This window comes from Dermacentor silvarum, chromosome 8, assembly GCF_013339745.2.
Source record: "Dermacentor silvarum isolate Dsil-2018 chromosome 8, BIME_Dsil_1.4, whole genome shotgun sequence".
NCBI classification, from domain to species: domain Eukaryota; kingdom Metazoa; phylum Arthropoda; class Arachnida; order Ixodida; family Ixodidae; genus Dermacentor; species Dermacentor silvarum.
In genome coordinates, this window is record NC_051161.1 from 60415060 (window position 1) to 60429213 (window position 14154).

The following is a 14154-nucleotide window of genomic DNA, read 5'->3' on the forward strand; positions in this document are numbered from 1 at the left end:
CAAGCGAATGTATTTTTGAATGATCCAGTTTTAAAAGAATACAATAACATCAATGTTCTTGCGACGTTAAAGCCGGGGTCAGGCTTTCATCACAAATGTCTTGCTCGGTCATTATATATATATATATATATATATATATATATATATATATATATATATATATATATATATATATATATAGTGCTTGCCCCTCCACGCATTCGAAAAATAGTTGGTACGGCATTGCGCAATGAAGAGGCTTACTTCCTGTATTCCCGAAGCATTGATGTGGGAAACCAATCGGTATCATTCAACGTTTCATTCATTCATGCATTCATTCAGGCATGGTTTTCCAATCGGTGTTTTTTGTCGCACAAAAAGATTTGCAACATTTTATCGATACTTTATAATATGAAAGTAGCAGCATCACGTCGGCACAGCATGTATCGCAAGCGCTTCCGATAGCATAACGTCCCAATAAGAAGCAAAGCATTCTGGCCAAGTCATCAAAAAGCGCGAAAATGGGCAGTAGGCCGCGCAATAACCGAAGAAATTGCAATGCACGACGGACGGTTGAGCCAGCTCCGCCGCACTCACTCGGTGAAAGAGCGGTGCAGAGATGACGGCGCAGAGGAAGCGGCACAGGTGGCTGCCCGCAGCAGCATATGTCGTTAAGGAAAGCAACGTGACAGGCCGACAGATATGATGGGACGCGCATGCGCACCGGCGCTAGAGCGCCACTCTCGACAGCAGTCGCCGCGCGGGAAGGAAGGTGGTGCATCGAAGCATGCATCCAGGCATGGACCATGGGAGTCCGCATCCTTTGCTAACGGGTTAACATTGGCACAGTCGAAGAGGAACCACACTTTATTGAAACATATCACATCCGAACCGCATTCTCGTGGTGTCTATGTGCGCCTGTGGGTAGCGCCTAGGACAATTCACTGTGAATTTGCAAGCACCGATATACACTACCACAAAACCAAAATTGAGCCATATCCCGATATGAAACGCTTTCACGGGGCCTGCGCCAGAGCTGGTAATGGCTTTCGCGTGTTCCGCACCCTTCTGTTGCACTGATCCATTGCCATCTTATATTACCCAATCCACCGAAGTAGTTCAATGGCGACGTCATTGAGATGGTGAGTAAAAAATTGCGGGTTTACTTGCCGGCCAGCCGCCGTATTTGCTTAGTGGCTATGGTGTTGGGCTGCTAAGCACCAGGTCGCGTGATCAAATCCCGGCCATGGCGGCCGCATTTCGATGGGGCCGAAATGCGAAAACACCCATGTACTTACATTTAGGTGCAAGTTAAAGAACCCCAGGTAGTCAAAATAATCCAGAGCCATCCCCTCAAGCACTATACGGTATCTGTTTTGCACTGTAAGTTGCTTTGGGACGTTGAACCTCAATACTAGATTTTTGCATTAGCATCGGTACTGTGCACGTACAGCAGTACTCTTCGCCTTATTGCGTTTTAAGCAGTTTCGTACCAGTAATCGCTATAGTAGAGAAAACAAAGATCTTACGAACCAAGAAAGCAAAGCCGTGCACCAGACAGCGACTCGTATCACCATTAGCGCCTTGTATAGAGGAGCAATGCCACTAAGACACTACAACGATCGAAAAAATTATCTGGCTTCGATAGCCATAACGTCACTTAAACTATGACAACTGCAACATGACCAAATTCGTCAGTGTCTAAACCGATCGCTTCAGTAGCTGAGGCAACGTGTCATTAGGACGAAGTTTTATAACTAACACGTTGTTCGATTCTGAACAGCACATCACTGTAGGCGAAAAGAGTTCTGACTTCTAGGAGAATTCCACGAGTGGGCATTTCGTTCGCGAGGCACTTCCTCGCAATGACGACAGTTTCCCCGATGATTACCGTGCGAATAACCGTGTTCACGGCGATTATACTCCAAGCGACGAGGAATGGACCGATAGGAGCACGTGCGATCTTCCATACTTCTTCGTCTGGTCGCGGAGTGTCTTCTATTTTCTATTATCTGAAACGGGGGGAAATATATGGTGAGAAAAATTTGAGGCTGAAAACCTCGGGCATTGCCATCTCTTTCAAATTCCAAGAGACGAAAGGAGAAAACGATCACTCTATATAGTACCGCGGTTTGACCATGGTGGAATTATTTCCGCTCAACACACTTGTTTTTACACTGCTAGCATGCCAAAGAATGAATAAGCTAAAAGAATGTGCCCAAGATAGGAAAACAGAAATTGAAACAGGGTCGACCAAATAGAGAGATTTTCTGTATGTTGTATTCGCGTTCGTTAACATCTTCAGTAAAATGAACAAACTTCGTGACTAGGGAATCGCTATATTTAGTATCTCGAAAGTCCGAATTTCTAGGTTGTGTTATATTTTGAGGAGTCGGCGTTGCTTAAAAGTCGAAGGCGAGTTAGGTGTCTGGATATAGTCGATATAATTTCTGCATTAAATAGAACTATGATAACATCATTAAAGATGCCTAAATTTTCTAAAATCCGTCATTGTAATAATTAACATGTAATAGCCACATAAAGTTCATGAAACGTTCTTGACCTAGAACTTATTGCAACTCCATTGAAGATACAAAGAATATACAATGCAATGTGAAAAGAAAAATATTTCGGGTAGTCCTAAATGATCATCTTTCGTGACACACAATAAACATTGGTGCATCGCCGGCGCTGGTAGAGTACTCTGTACTCTACCTATTTACTTTGTTTATCGTTATTATGTTTACTTGTATAATTACTTTGTAGTCAACATAAGATTTTTATATCTATTGTAAGGCTTTGTTCCTTGCAAAATATTTTATCATGTTTTCCATATTTTGACTGTTCGTTTCTTTGTGTGTGTGTACTTCATTGAAATAGTTGATGGCTACTTTTAAACAGAGTAGCCAGCAAGTGCAGAAAGTCTGCAAGTGCAGAAAAACTGCAAGAAAGGGTCTGTTTAGAAAGTCTGATGGTGCGTAGACGAGGTGTCACGGTAACTGCAATGCACCCGTGTTCAATGACACACCTGAGTACGACGGCTGGAATTTCCAACTCGACGGTCATCGATGGGGCTGCGATCGCGTCCAGTGCGGTCGGGAAACAGACTGCGAAGCTGTTCTGCACCGCAGTTTGCTAGGATATTGTAGACGACGTTCGCATGATTTATGTTGATTGGTGGTGCCAGGTTTTGACCAGCTTCATCCACCTGTTGTTAGAAGAAGCAGAACTTACGGCTAACACCTACGTACACACAAAAAAATTCTAGATGCTTATTATCAGTGTTAGCATATAAATTTTTTTTGACAGAGCAATAGCACCGGAATTTGTAGCTTTTATTAGAAGTAGTGATGCATTGTATTTGTGGCCCCTTTTATGACAGGATGACGCCTTTGCGCACCTCAAGTTTTACTGGACAAAATCCGGTAATTCGATAATCGCTATTTTTAGCTACCGTATTTTTGATTTTACCCCATAATGTTCCGCATTCTATTGTTTTCAAAACACTGGTAAAATACAAACTAAAGTTGGGAATGATTCCAACATGTCCCCAAAAAATTGCGCATGGAAGAGCGCATTCTTTCAGAGTCGTACACGACTTCGCTAACAATGTTCCTTCTATTTTTTCTGCTTTTGACATATGGAATGCAGACACATAAAATTTGTTTTCGACCTCTAGTCTAAAGACGAGTATTTATGTGACAAAGTAGTTTGGAATAAATTAAACAATCGAAGGTATTTTGGAAAAGGCAAGTTATTTAGAAAAAAAAACGTAATAATATTAAGTTTCTAAAGGCAATTTAAAATCTCCAGATGTTCGCAGAAATCTCTTTGGTTTGACACCCCACATAGATGTGGTCTGGTGTTTGCATACACTGTGGCGAGCTTTGCAAGAAGACCGTACATTTTATCGGTCATATTTACGAAAGAGCCATCATGTAACGGGCATAACATAGCGTAACAACACAGTTAGAAAGAAAACGACGTAGACATAATTGCACCTGCGCTTCCTTTGTTTTTTTTTCTTTATGGTTGTCTCGATGCGCTATATTTTGCACTTTAGCGAGCACCACAAATCGATGGAACGAGAAAAGATAGGCGTAACGTTAAGAGACAGGAAGACAGCGTTGTGGATTAGCGAGAAAACGGGGGCAGCCGATATTCTTGTTGACATTAGGAAGAAGCAATAGAGTTGGACGCGACGTGTAGAGCTGGTGGTCAAAATGCCGTTGTCTATTAAAGTTGTTTGTTGCCGATTAGAATGGGTGCCTAGGAAAAAGGAAGTGCAGTCGCGGAGGGCAGTGAAATAGGTTGTGTGATGAAATTTGAAAATGTAAAGTGGGGTCAGCGAACTCGGCAAAGGAATAACCGGAGATCGCTGGGAGAGGGTCTTGTCCTACGATAAATAGGCTCATAATGATGATCACAATTATGATGAAGACTAGTCCGAGAACGTGTCCTCCAAAAATCTGACGTCGACGAGTTAGCCAGTAATCACTGAAGTTGGTCTCTAGTTCCTGCAGTTGTTTAGATCATTTTATGTCGTCTATGCTGCCACGGTGCAAAATATAGGTTTCTAGATAGATCTAAATAGAAAAAAAAATGTTTAAAGTGCGGCAATTTATGTCGGCAGAAGAAAGAATGCAACATACAGGACATTTTACAAATTTCTGCAAGTCTTTTTAACTCACAGGTGAGCTTTTTTATATTGATGCTCCTTATTTCCTGTGTGCGCTGAATAAACCACCGGCTGAAAACTTGCAATTATCTCAGTGTTCGGTTCTTGTCAACGTTGTTTACATGTTTTTTTTTTGTGTAGCAAGTCTTTCTTGCCAACATATAGCCAACTAGCCATCGGCTTGAGGCAGCTTTCAATTGTACCTGTTCTTGGTATGCAAAAGATTCGAAAAACGCTACTTACGATGGGCGGTAATATTTATTCGAATTATCACATTTTAATGAAACAATCAACCAATAAGCGAACTGATTTTATCAGTTTATATTACTACATTTAAAAATGAATTGCTTAGAGTTTTTTTTATGCTCAATATTGAAGTGGAGGATAGGAAGTTTCTACGTACCATGTTTCGTACTTGGGAGGGAGACCAGCTTGCCGATGAGCTGGATCCGGTGCCGTCGAGCGGGAAGTCAACTGCATGACAGCGAGAACATATTAACGCATGCTATTGCTAAGACAAAGAAATGCTTCACATCATTTGCGGTCGGTTGTTTCGTGGCTGATGACACAAGCAATTGACTAGCTTTTTGTTCTGTTTTTGAACGCAAAAGTGCTTTGTTACTAGGCCTCCAGACCACTTCCAGTCTAATCCTGTCATTGAACTTACGTCATCCATGACCCAAAGTGAAATCGGGAACAGATGAAGAATGGTTTCAATACTTTGCGCTACACTCGGTGTCAAGTTCTAGCAGTCGTGGTGTATTAAACAGTGTTCCTAATTTTTATTAACTTTTCGCCCCACATGGGCTCTTAGGTCGGTGGAGTCTGTGCGCGTATTATGGATGCCATGTGCGCAACATACAATAGCGTAGCGAGCGAGGGCGATCCTGCGTGTATTGCAAATAAGTAGTTCATGAGAAGATGGTGGTGCCTGCTTCAGAGCCTGCTGCTGTCGGCAGTCAATTCGTTCAGAGCTGGAAGAGGAGGGGCTAAAGTGTGCTGGCATTTAGAATACGCTATTCCTTGGCGAGTTAACGCCTCTCTTCTGTATCGGGTATGTCTTTGCCTAACCTCTGCTTCTAGCCTCTATAGTGGGCCGATCCCGGAGATAGCACAGTCTAAAAATGTGACGAAACCGATCATGATGACACTGATGATTGTCCATATAATTTGTTCTGAGAGCAGCGCTGATGATGACAATGTTGATCATGACGATTGTTCTGTTGCAGCTGCTGATAGTTGTTGACAAAAAGATGGAAGGCGATTTAACGTCTAGATGGCGTCGATGAAACGTCGCTCCAGCGCGGCTCTCATAATAAATTATATGGTTCGTACAACCCCGCACTCACGGTCAACTCACCCAGAAAGACATTTTCTTTCATCGACTTCAAGCAAAGGTTGAGTCGCCTTCCAACTTTTTCTGTCGTGTTGGCTCATCCGCCTAGGTAGCTACTGTAAGCCATATTTTCGGCAGCTGCCTTTGCCCAAGGAGGTAACAGAGGTGAGTGGTGCTTAATTAGGTAATGGCTTTTGAAAACACTGAAGCTGCATTGATTGAGTTTGATCGATTGATTCACTCATTCTGAAGCTTTGTTTATATCTTAAGGATTACTCTTACAAAATCTTGCGAACAGGAGTTTTGGGAATATACAGTACGCCTGCGACAAACGTTCCCACCGTTGATACTGTGTTCAAGAAAAAAAAAAGAGAAGCAAGTTCGTCCTGATGGTGGGAGCATGGAAATTTCTAGAGCTCCCATTTTCCAGAACAATCAGCCAGCAAATACAGCACAGTATGGTTCTATCTTATCAAGGAACACTGAATTAGCAGTTTTAGAACCATCAGAATTGGTTTTAATATGCCGGCCTGGTGAATCACGTTCTTTCTGTAGATGTTTGAGTAAAGTGTCAGATTACTCATAAAAAAAAAGAAGTTGAAGCAATTGAGTGGTTCTCTTGGCTTGAATGCTGATTACGCGTTATCTTGAAGAGTGGATCAAATCACATATTTAACTGCAAGCTTTAGCTACCGAGCTCTTATCTAGATATGAGTAGATAAGAACAGAATAATGGTTTTGCACAGCATCGACTGCACCGCTGGTTTGCTACATTTTAAGGAAAGAGGTAAATCTGCGGGCTGCAGAAAGTTGATCTTTTATTTAAAATGCCCATCAGTTTTTTCTTTCATTCTTGGAAATTGAAAAAAAAAACTCGGCCTCCAGCATACATCTCTTTAAATAAGCAGTAAGAAACGATATCACACTCCTAGAAACTGGACTACCTATTGCGACATAGTATAAAGAAGACAAAATGGATGTTTTATGCACCTCCTTGAAACATACCATTAATCTGCGAGTAGAGATTTTTGCAAAATCTGCCTAAACATTGTGGCAGTATATTGTAAAGGAAATAATCACATTTCACTGCTTTATTTGCTTTAACAGACGTAGTTCACAGAAATTAGCGGTAAAATATTCGTTCTTGGTGCAAAGTTTCGGATTCGTAAAATTTGTGCTTAATTTTTTTTCTAAGTTTTACCAATACTCATCAATATTTTTGTAAAAACTATGAAGCAAGATTGTGCTTTCTGCAATCCGTAGACTTTAGCTGTCCATTCTAAATGCAACAAATTTATTTTGAATAGCTCTAGTGAGTGTCTAATGGGAGAATTTCTGCGTTTGACAGTATCTTAATATGTTAATCAGAATTAGCCAAAAGCTAAAGCCTCATCTAAATGAAGACTGAATTATTAGCATGTCGAGACCGACTGGAGGGGAATAACGGAGTATCAACAGCTGTAAGCAAAACATCACATTTCGCATTTTTTTCTTATTAGCTTGAAAGAAATATGGGGATCACGTAGGCTCGAATGCAAATTACTTTACCTTTAACTACAGATCATAATACGTGTTTAAACTCCCTGTAGCCTCTTGACGCGATTTCGCCCTATGCTTCATCATAGCCCGACTTTGACATCATGTCGTGTCGTCCCACATGAAGTCACACCCATGTTAATCCGTCACAACCTCCGACTCAGAAAGCAGCGCTTTGCACACGGAGATTGAACGAGGGTAACTTGAACTCCCACGGGTGCATTAATTTATGTACGAAAACTTCGCTCATCTCCAACACTGACTGTGTTAAAGGCTGCCGCAAGACGCCTTTAACATAGCCTGAACTAGCGCAGTGTGAAAATGTGCTGATACAAAGGCATTCCTTGAGTGCCGGACGCCCATATCAGCCTTTTATAACTAGCCGTCGAATTTCGCCTACAGGTATGGTAAATGATGTGAAACCAATTACGCATGGTTAGCCTTTTATAAAATTATTTTCGAGTGCAAATAAATTGCGGAAATTTTCACAGAAATGCTGTAAATAAATATACAATTTTTAATTAACCTCACATTCAAAGTTATTTTTTGAGTGCATTAATTTGAAATGTTTCCTTCAGCCTCTCTCAAAAAAAAAAAAAAAAAAAAAAAAACCAGGCTTAACAGCGAGCAAAAATTCACGTAGCAGTGCGGCACAGCATCACATACCCCAGGTGCTGTCGGCATCCGGAGGAGCCTTTCGCTTCACTTCATCGGGCTCTGCTTGTGACATGACGAACGCGCGCACAACTACTGTATGCACGCCGAGCAACGTACGCGCCTGCTGTATACGGCAGACTAAAGCTGACGCAACCAAGACGCAGGGATGGGACAAATCGGAGCGAGCCAATGGCCGCACGCGATCGCGCCACGTCAACAACGAGAGAGGTGCTTCTGAGAATGAGTCACGTCGTGCCTCGGCGCCGCGAACGCTGATAGCAGCAACCGGGTGTGCTAGTTGCATCAGCCCGTCAGGTCGCTGTTCGCTACAGCAGCTCGCCAGTGCCCGTACGAGGAGGCAACAAATGCAGTGTGAAAGCGCTGCAAAATCGCGTTTCGAAGTGAGGTCCAATAATTTCTTCGGCGGCCGCTTACGAATAGTTAAGAACCTGATACGAGGCGCATGTACAGCGGCGGTGATTGCTTTTCTCAGCCGGCGCGTAACAATAGTTCATTTCTCGCTATCGGGGTGGCGTAAGTTCGTGAAATAAGAAATGAAATGCTAAAGGCATTCAATAGCGATATAGTCCACCGAAACGTCCGTGTAATTGGTTATGTAAAAGTGCAAATAAATTTCCCAACCTTCTCTGCTATTACCGGTGGAGCTCGTGCCACTGCCGTTTGCTGCAAGCGATGAATGAATAAATAGAAAAGAGACTGCCGTCAGTGGAAGTGCTGATCTTGCCAGCGCTCAGAACCACATTATCGTCTGAGATCTCTGATTTATATTTATGTCGTTGATTCGCTGATAATCATCCGCCTCGTCTAGCACAAAAAAAAAAAAAAAAAAAGAACACCGCAAGGCACTCTTACTCACCCGCACCCACACGCACGCCTTCGGGGACAATAAAAACACCTGTGGCGCTTTTAGTCTGCCCGTGTTCACTTGTGCGTATGCCTTCACTTCTGCAGTCGAAGACGTTTTGTGCTTATTAGCAGGATCTTCTGAAGTAAGGTTTGCCAAATGGTCGCGGGTTATATTCGGGCAAACATGGCATTAGACGAGGTGAAAGTAACACGTGTTTATCTGTGAGTCACCGCCCGAGAATCATCGCAAGCAGCGTTCCCGCCTGGCTCCGATTTATCTGTCTCGTGTCGCATAACGCCCCTCGACCTTTTCCGCACGTCGCGTTAGCTGCACTTAAACGCGCGTGACTCGGTGGAGTTTGCGAAAGGAAGCAAATCAACCGTTTTGCCAGCGAAGACCACCGTTTATCGAACTTTCCTTGCATCCCCTCGCAAAGACTGAGACGCTTATTATTTTTTTTTCTCAGACACTTCACAGTTACCTTAAACAAAAGAACTGAGACAGGAAGAACATTTGAGTTTTCGCGCAGTTTGCACTGCCACCCGAGAAACATGGTGCATAAGCAAAATCAGATACACACGTGAACACGAAAACACGCTTCAGTATACCGTACAAAAGAGAAGACAACTAGAACATCAAGGTCATATGCTAGCCGCCTCACCTGGTTTGAAGTACTCCACTTGGAGATTCCAAACGATGCCGCTACTTTTCTTCGTCGACGTCGCCGCGGTGTTCGTAGCCATGGCGGTGCCTCCACCGATGCGCCGATGTTGCGAGCGGCCCGATGCGATTACGTTCAGAGAGTGCGTTGACGGATGGGCTAAGGCGAGCGCAGGTGGAGGAGACGAGCGCAACGGTGGCGCGCCTGTCGCGACTATTCACGGCTCTTCTCTGGTTTTTCTGCTCGTTACTATTTTTTTTTTGCATTTATTTCCAACGGCGCAGCAGTGATAACAGACTGAGAGTCTTTCCAGAAGGCCGAATAGGCCGTGCAAGCCTACGTGTTGCAGGAATCAATGCGAATCGAACCTTCCTGTCAAGTGTGTGTATCGAATACAACGCAACTAACGGCGCTGCATACAATTGTGTTCATTTCCGTTCTATGCTATCTGCAGCTGCGCTAGCCATGCTACTGGCGGGAAGCCAGCGCGCTGCGGCGGCGAGGAGCAAGCAGCCGCAAACGCGCCGGCTGTTGGACAGAATGCTTGCTTGCTTGCTCGTTCCTTCATTTGCGGCGCTTGCCCACTGGACCGAATGCCTCACGGGCGCAAGGCCCGTGGCGCGTGAGCTTTATTCACTTCAGCTTCTTCCTAATGTTGGCGAATCGGCCGTCGAGGATGACGACGTAGGTCGGACATATTTCCACTTTTCCTCAGGATCTCTTTTCTTTATTATATGGTATTTAGGAGATGCTGACGCCTTTAATTGGCGCCGGCTACTCCTTTTCACATAGAGGTATGAACGAAAGAAAGAAAAATTGACCTACACGCATTAAAATTAAATGTCAACTCCAAATTACAATAACACAAAGTCCAGTCACATAGGTACACTAATACCACACTAATACTGGAAGTCAACTCAGAAACACAGCAACACAAAGTTCAGTCACAAAGGCGCAATAAGTTAAACACAAAATGCAGTCACATAAGTACACTAATGCCACACTAAAACTGGAAGTCCACTCAGAAAAACGGCACACAAAGTTCAGTCACATAGGTACACTAAACACAAAGTCCGGTCACGTAACTATACTAAAATCACGGCACATAAGATAGCATGGATTCGATTCAAATGAAAGTACATGAACCCAGGTGTCGAATTGACCATAGAGTGAGTTTATCACAGATAAACACTCTTTTCAATAATTTCCGAGAATATTGCTCGCTTCTAGAAATCTTTGGAGGGCCATTAACGCTCGTCTTTGCAACGAATATGTTGGCCAAGGACCTAATATCTTCCTGAGGCTGAAGGGCCTGTGGTCTAATGTCTCTAAATCACGTGCTAAACGTTGTCTGTGTGTGTCGTGTCGCGGACATTCTAACAGAAGATGCTGCACATCCTCATCCGCGTGGCCACAAGTACATTCCGGACTATCAGCTCTTGAAATTTTTTGTGTATGCGTTACCGAGCCGCAGACGGTGAATGAGTGTTTCAAAGGCTCTGGTTGTATTCAATGTGGACGGGATTTTGAATTGAAGCGCAGGGTCAATGTGAAATATATCTGAAGATTTCGAGTTCTGATCAAACCATGTCGCTTTGCAACCACGGACTGAGACTTGTCTTAGTATGTGCCGCAATTCTCCTTGCGTTAGAGGGAGACCGTGTGTGGCGGTATTAATATGCGCTTGTCTAGCAGCCATGTCTGCTGCAACATTCCCAGGGATATTGCAGTGGCCAGGTATCCATTGGAACATTATTGTGCGAGTTTTTTCACTTGCCTTTGTGAGCTCCTTTAGTGTCTCATAAACTAACGCCATGTTTTGGGAATTGCTGATGCCACCACGAAGTGACGACAAAGCTGCTTGTGAGTCACAAAGGATGACCCATTGGTTCCCTTTTTGCGTTGAATTTATGTATCGTAACAAAGACAATATTGCAATAAGCTCTGCTGTAGTTGATGATGTCGTGTGAGACAGTTTAAACGTCTGTATTCGGTTCCATTCTGGAATGACAAAGGCAGCTGTAGAAGAATTTGTTTGACAAGAACCGTCTGTATACGCTTGAATATATCCAGGGTACCGAAAGTATATCTGGTACAGCGCCAGTTGTTGGGCTGCTAGCACAACCATGTCTCGTTTGCGAATAATTCCGTCAACCGAAAGTTCAATTTTGGGGCGACAAGTCGCCATGGAGGGTAGGAAATATCTGAGATCCAAAATTCGTTGTGTGGTAGTAGATTTTTTTGCACCTGAATCACAGTATTGATATTCGCCCTGTCTCTCTCAAGAAGTGTAATTGCTAGTGGGTGCCTTTTGTGCTGTACTGAAACGCGAAAGTAGTGTCGACAGGTTTCAACCGTCCTCATAATAGGGAATGGAGGATGACGTGCCTCTGCAATTACTAAGGAACTTGAGGTTGCTCGGGAAACACCTAAGCATACTCCAAGGCTCCTAGCTATTATTTGTTGAAGTCGCTCTTCAGATGAACGGGAAATTCCATGCAGAACAGGTGAAGAATAAGCTATTTTTTGCTTTATAAGTGTATTATGTACTTTCAGTAGTGAAGAAACCGACCCTCCCCATGTCGTGCCTGCTACGCGGAGAAGAACATTTATTGTTGAGTTTATTTGTTCTTCGAGTGCTTTAATGTGAGCATTCCAAGAAAGTTGTCTGTCTAGTATAACCCCCAGAAATTTGTGTTGTTTTACTATGTCTACACGTTGCCCCTCAAGGCACAGCTGAAAGTCTTTTAGGCATCCTCTAGTAAAGGGTAGCACAGCCGTCTTACTGTAAGACAGCTCCATTCCTCTTTCTTTTAAGAATTTGTCCACAATGACCATAGCGACCACAATGACCATAGCGTCCACAATGACCAATCAACTTTGCCTTCCTGCAAAGTTGATTGAACAAGGCTAGCACATGAACCAGAGGCCCAAATACAAACATAATCCGCATATATAGAGTAGTGTAGTGCAGGTGGAAGTCTCCGTTGTAAATCCGCCATTACACAATTAAAGAGAAACGGGCTTAAGACACTGCCTTGTGGGACTCCTTGAATAAAATTATGAGAGGAACTTTTTCCTTCGCTTGTTTGAATAAATATTGATCTGCCATTCAAGAAGTTGGATATCCACAGTAGCGCCCTTCCAGAGACTCCCAGTTCTAGCAGACCACACAATATATGAGCATGACTGACTGTGTCGAAGGCTCGCTTAACGTCTAAAAAAAAAAAAACGCTATTATGACATTTCCCTTAGCTCGTTCATGTTCAACATAGGTGACGATATCCAAAATTGCATCCATGGTGCATCGCCGCCTTCGAAATCCTGTCATGTGATCTGGAAGTACTTCTGTTTGCTCACACCACCATTGCAGCCTAGTGTCAATCATTTTCTCCATGACCTTGCATAGACAGCTCGTCAAGCTCACAGGACGAAAAGACTCAAGAGATAGAGGAGTTTTACCAGGCTTCAATATAGGTATCACACGTGCTGTTTTCCAAGAGTCAGCGACATACTCTTTTTTCCACAAGTCATTCAGTAACTCCAAAAGTGCCAATCGACCATTAGGTCCCATGTTTTGCAACATACTGTATGCAATGGAATCTGGACCTGCAGCAGTCTTTGTCTTACAAGACGCAAGTGCACATTTTAGCTCAATCATAGAGAATTGATAGTCTAATTGTACATGCTGGGACTAAAAACACGCAGAATTTTTTTGTTTTGCCATTTTAACTGAATATTGAAACTCCGGACAAGTAATAGAAACGCTTGTTCTAGTTATAATCTTGCAGAATTCTTCAGCAATCTCTAATTCTGAAGTATCCTTGGCTATTGAGAGAGCACGAAATGGTTGTGTTTGAACAACAGGGCCGCTTAATGCACGAATAGTCATCCATATTCGAGGAACTGGCGTCGGGGGAGACAACGTATTGCAATATTCACGCCATCTTTTTCCCCCTATTTTTTGTAGTCGTATTCGCATGACTGAGTGGACTTGCTGCGAATTTCTATACGCTTCTATATTTCCACTGCGGCGGTAAGCTCTTTCTGCTCTTCTTCTTATAGCTCTCAAATGTTCATATTCTCCATCAAATGATGTGTATTCATCAGGAATGGGCACTTGTTTCGTACACAATTTCATTGTTTCTTGTATAACTGATGTGAGTGTCTCTACGTCAGTTTCACGATCTACTCGACTGGATAAGTGTTGACGAAAAAGCTGCCAATTTGTTATATCCACGTATCTTCGTTTCGCATGATCTGAAGTGAAGGCGCGAAAACGACGACGGACGAAGAGAGAGCACACACACACAGGGCGCCACTTTCAACAATGTTTAATCAGAAAAGAACACCACTAATTTATACAGGGAGCACAATCACAGTTTCTCAGTGCGCATTCGCGTTCAGGTAAAGTAGTTCTTTGCGTGATAGAGATATTG

General features: G+C 43.2%; 1 protein-coding gene across 3 annotated transcripts; it reads right to left on the reverse strand.

The window, feature by feature from the left end:
- Positions 1-1714: 1714 nt before the first annotated feature.
- On the reverse strand, positions 1715-9942 carry LOC119461303 (uncharacterized). 3 transcript variants are annotated; one of them, XM_037722552.2, is made up of 4 exons: positions 9716-9909; positions 5061-5131; positions 3008-3187; positions 1715-1991 (listed from the first exon to the last, which is right to left on the reverse strand). In XM_037722552.2, exons 1-4 carry the CDS (start codon positions 9795-9797, stop codon positions 1767-1769), a joined length of 558 nt encoding a protein of 185 aa, XP_037578480.1. In that variant the 5' UTR covers positions 9798-9909; the 3' UTR covers positions 1715-1766. The 3 variants fall into 3 exon arrangements, with proteins under 3 accessions (XP_037578480.1, XP_037578481.1, XP_037578482.1); XM_037722553.2 differs by lacking the exon at positions 9716-9909 and adding an exon at positions 8196-8403; XM_037722554.2 differs by having other exon boundaries at positions 1715-3187; positions 9716-9942.
- Between the last annotated feature and the right edge of the window lie 4212 nt (positions 9943-14154).

Bases quoted from the DNA above. Each gene is read 5' to 3' on its own strand.
- LOC119461303 (XM_037722552.2), bottom strand. From the start codon at position 9,797: ATGGCTACGAACACCGCGGCGACGTCGACGAAGAAAAGTAGCGGCATC. The intron at 3,188-5,060 runs GTACGTAGAAAC...TTCTAACAACAG, and splicing joins CCTCCCAAGTACGAAACATG to GTGGATGAAGCTGGTCAAAA. The intron at 1,992-3,007 runs GTGTGTCATTGA...CCCCCGTTTCAG, and splicing joins ATTCCAGCCGTCGTACTCAG to ATAATAGAAAATAGAAGACA.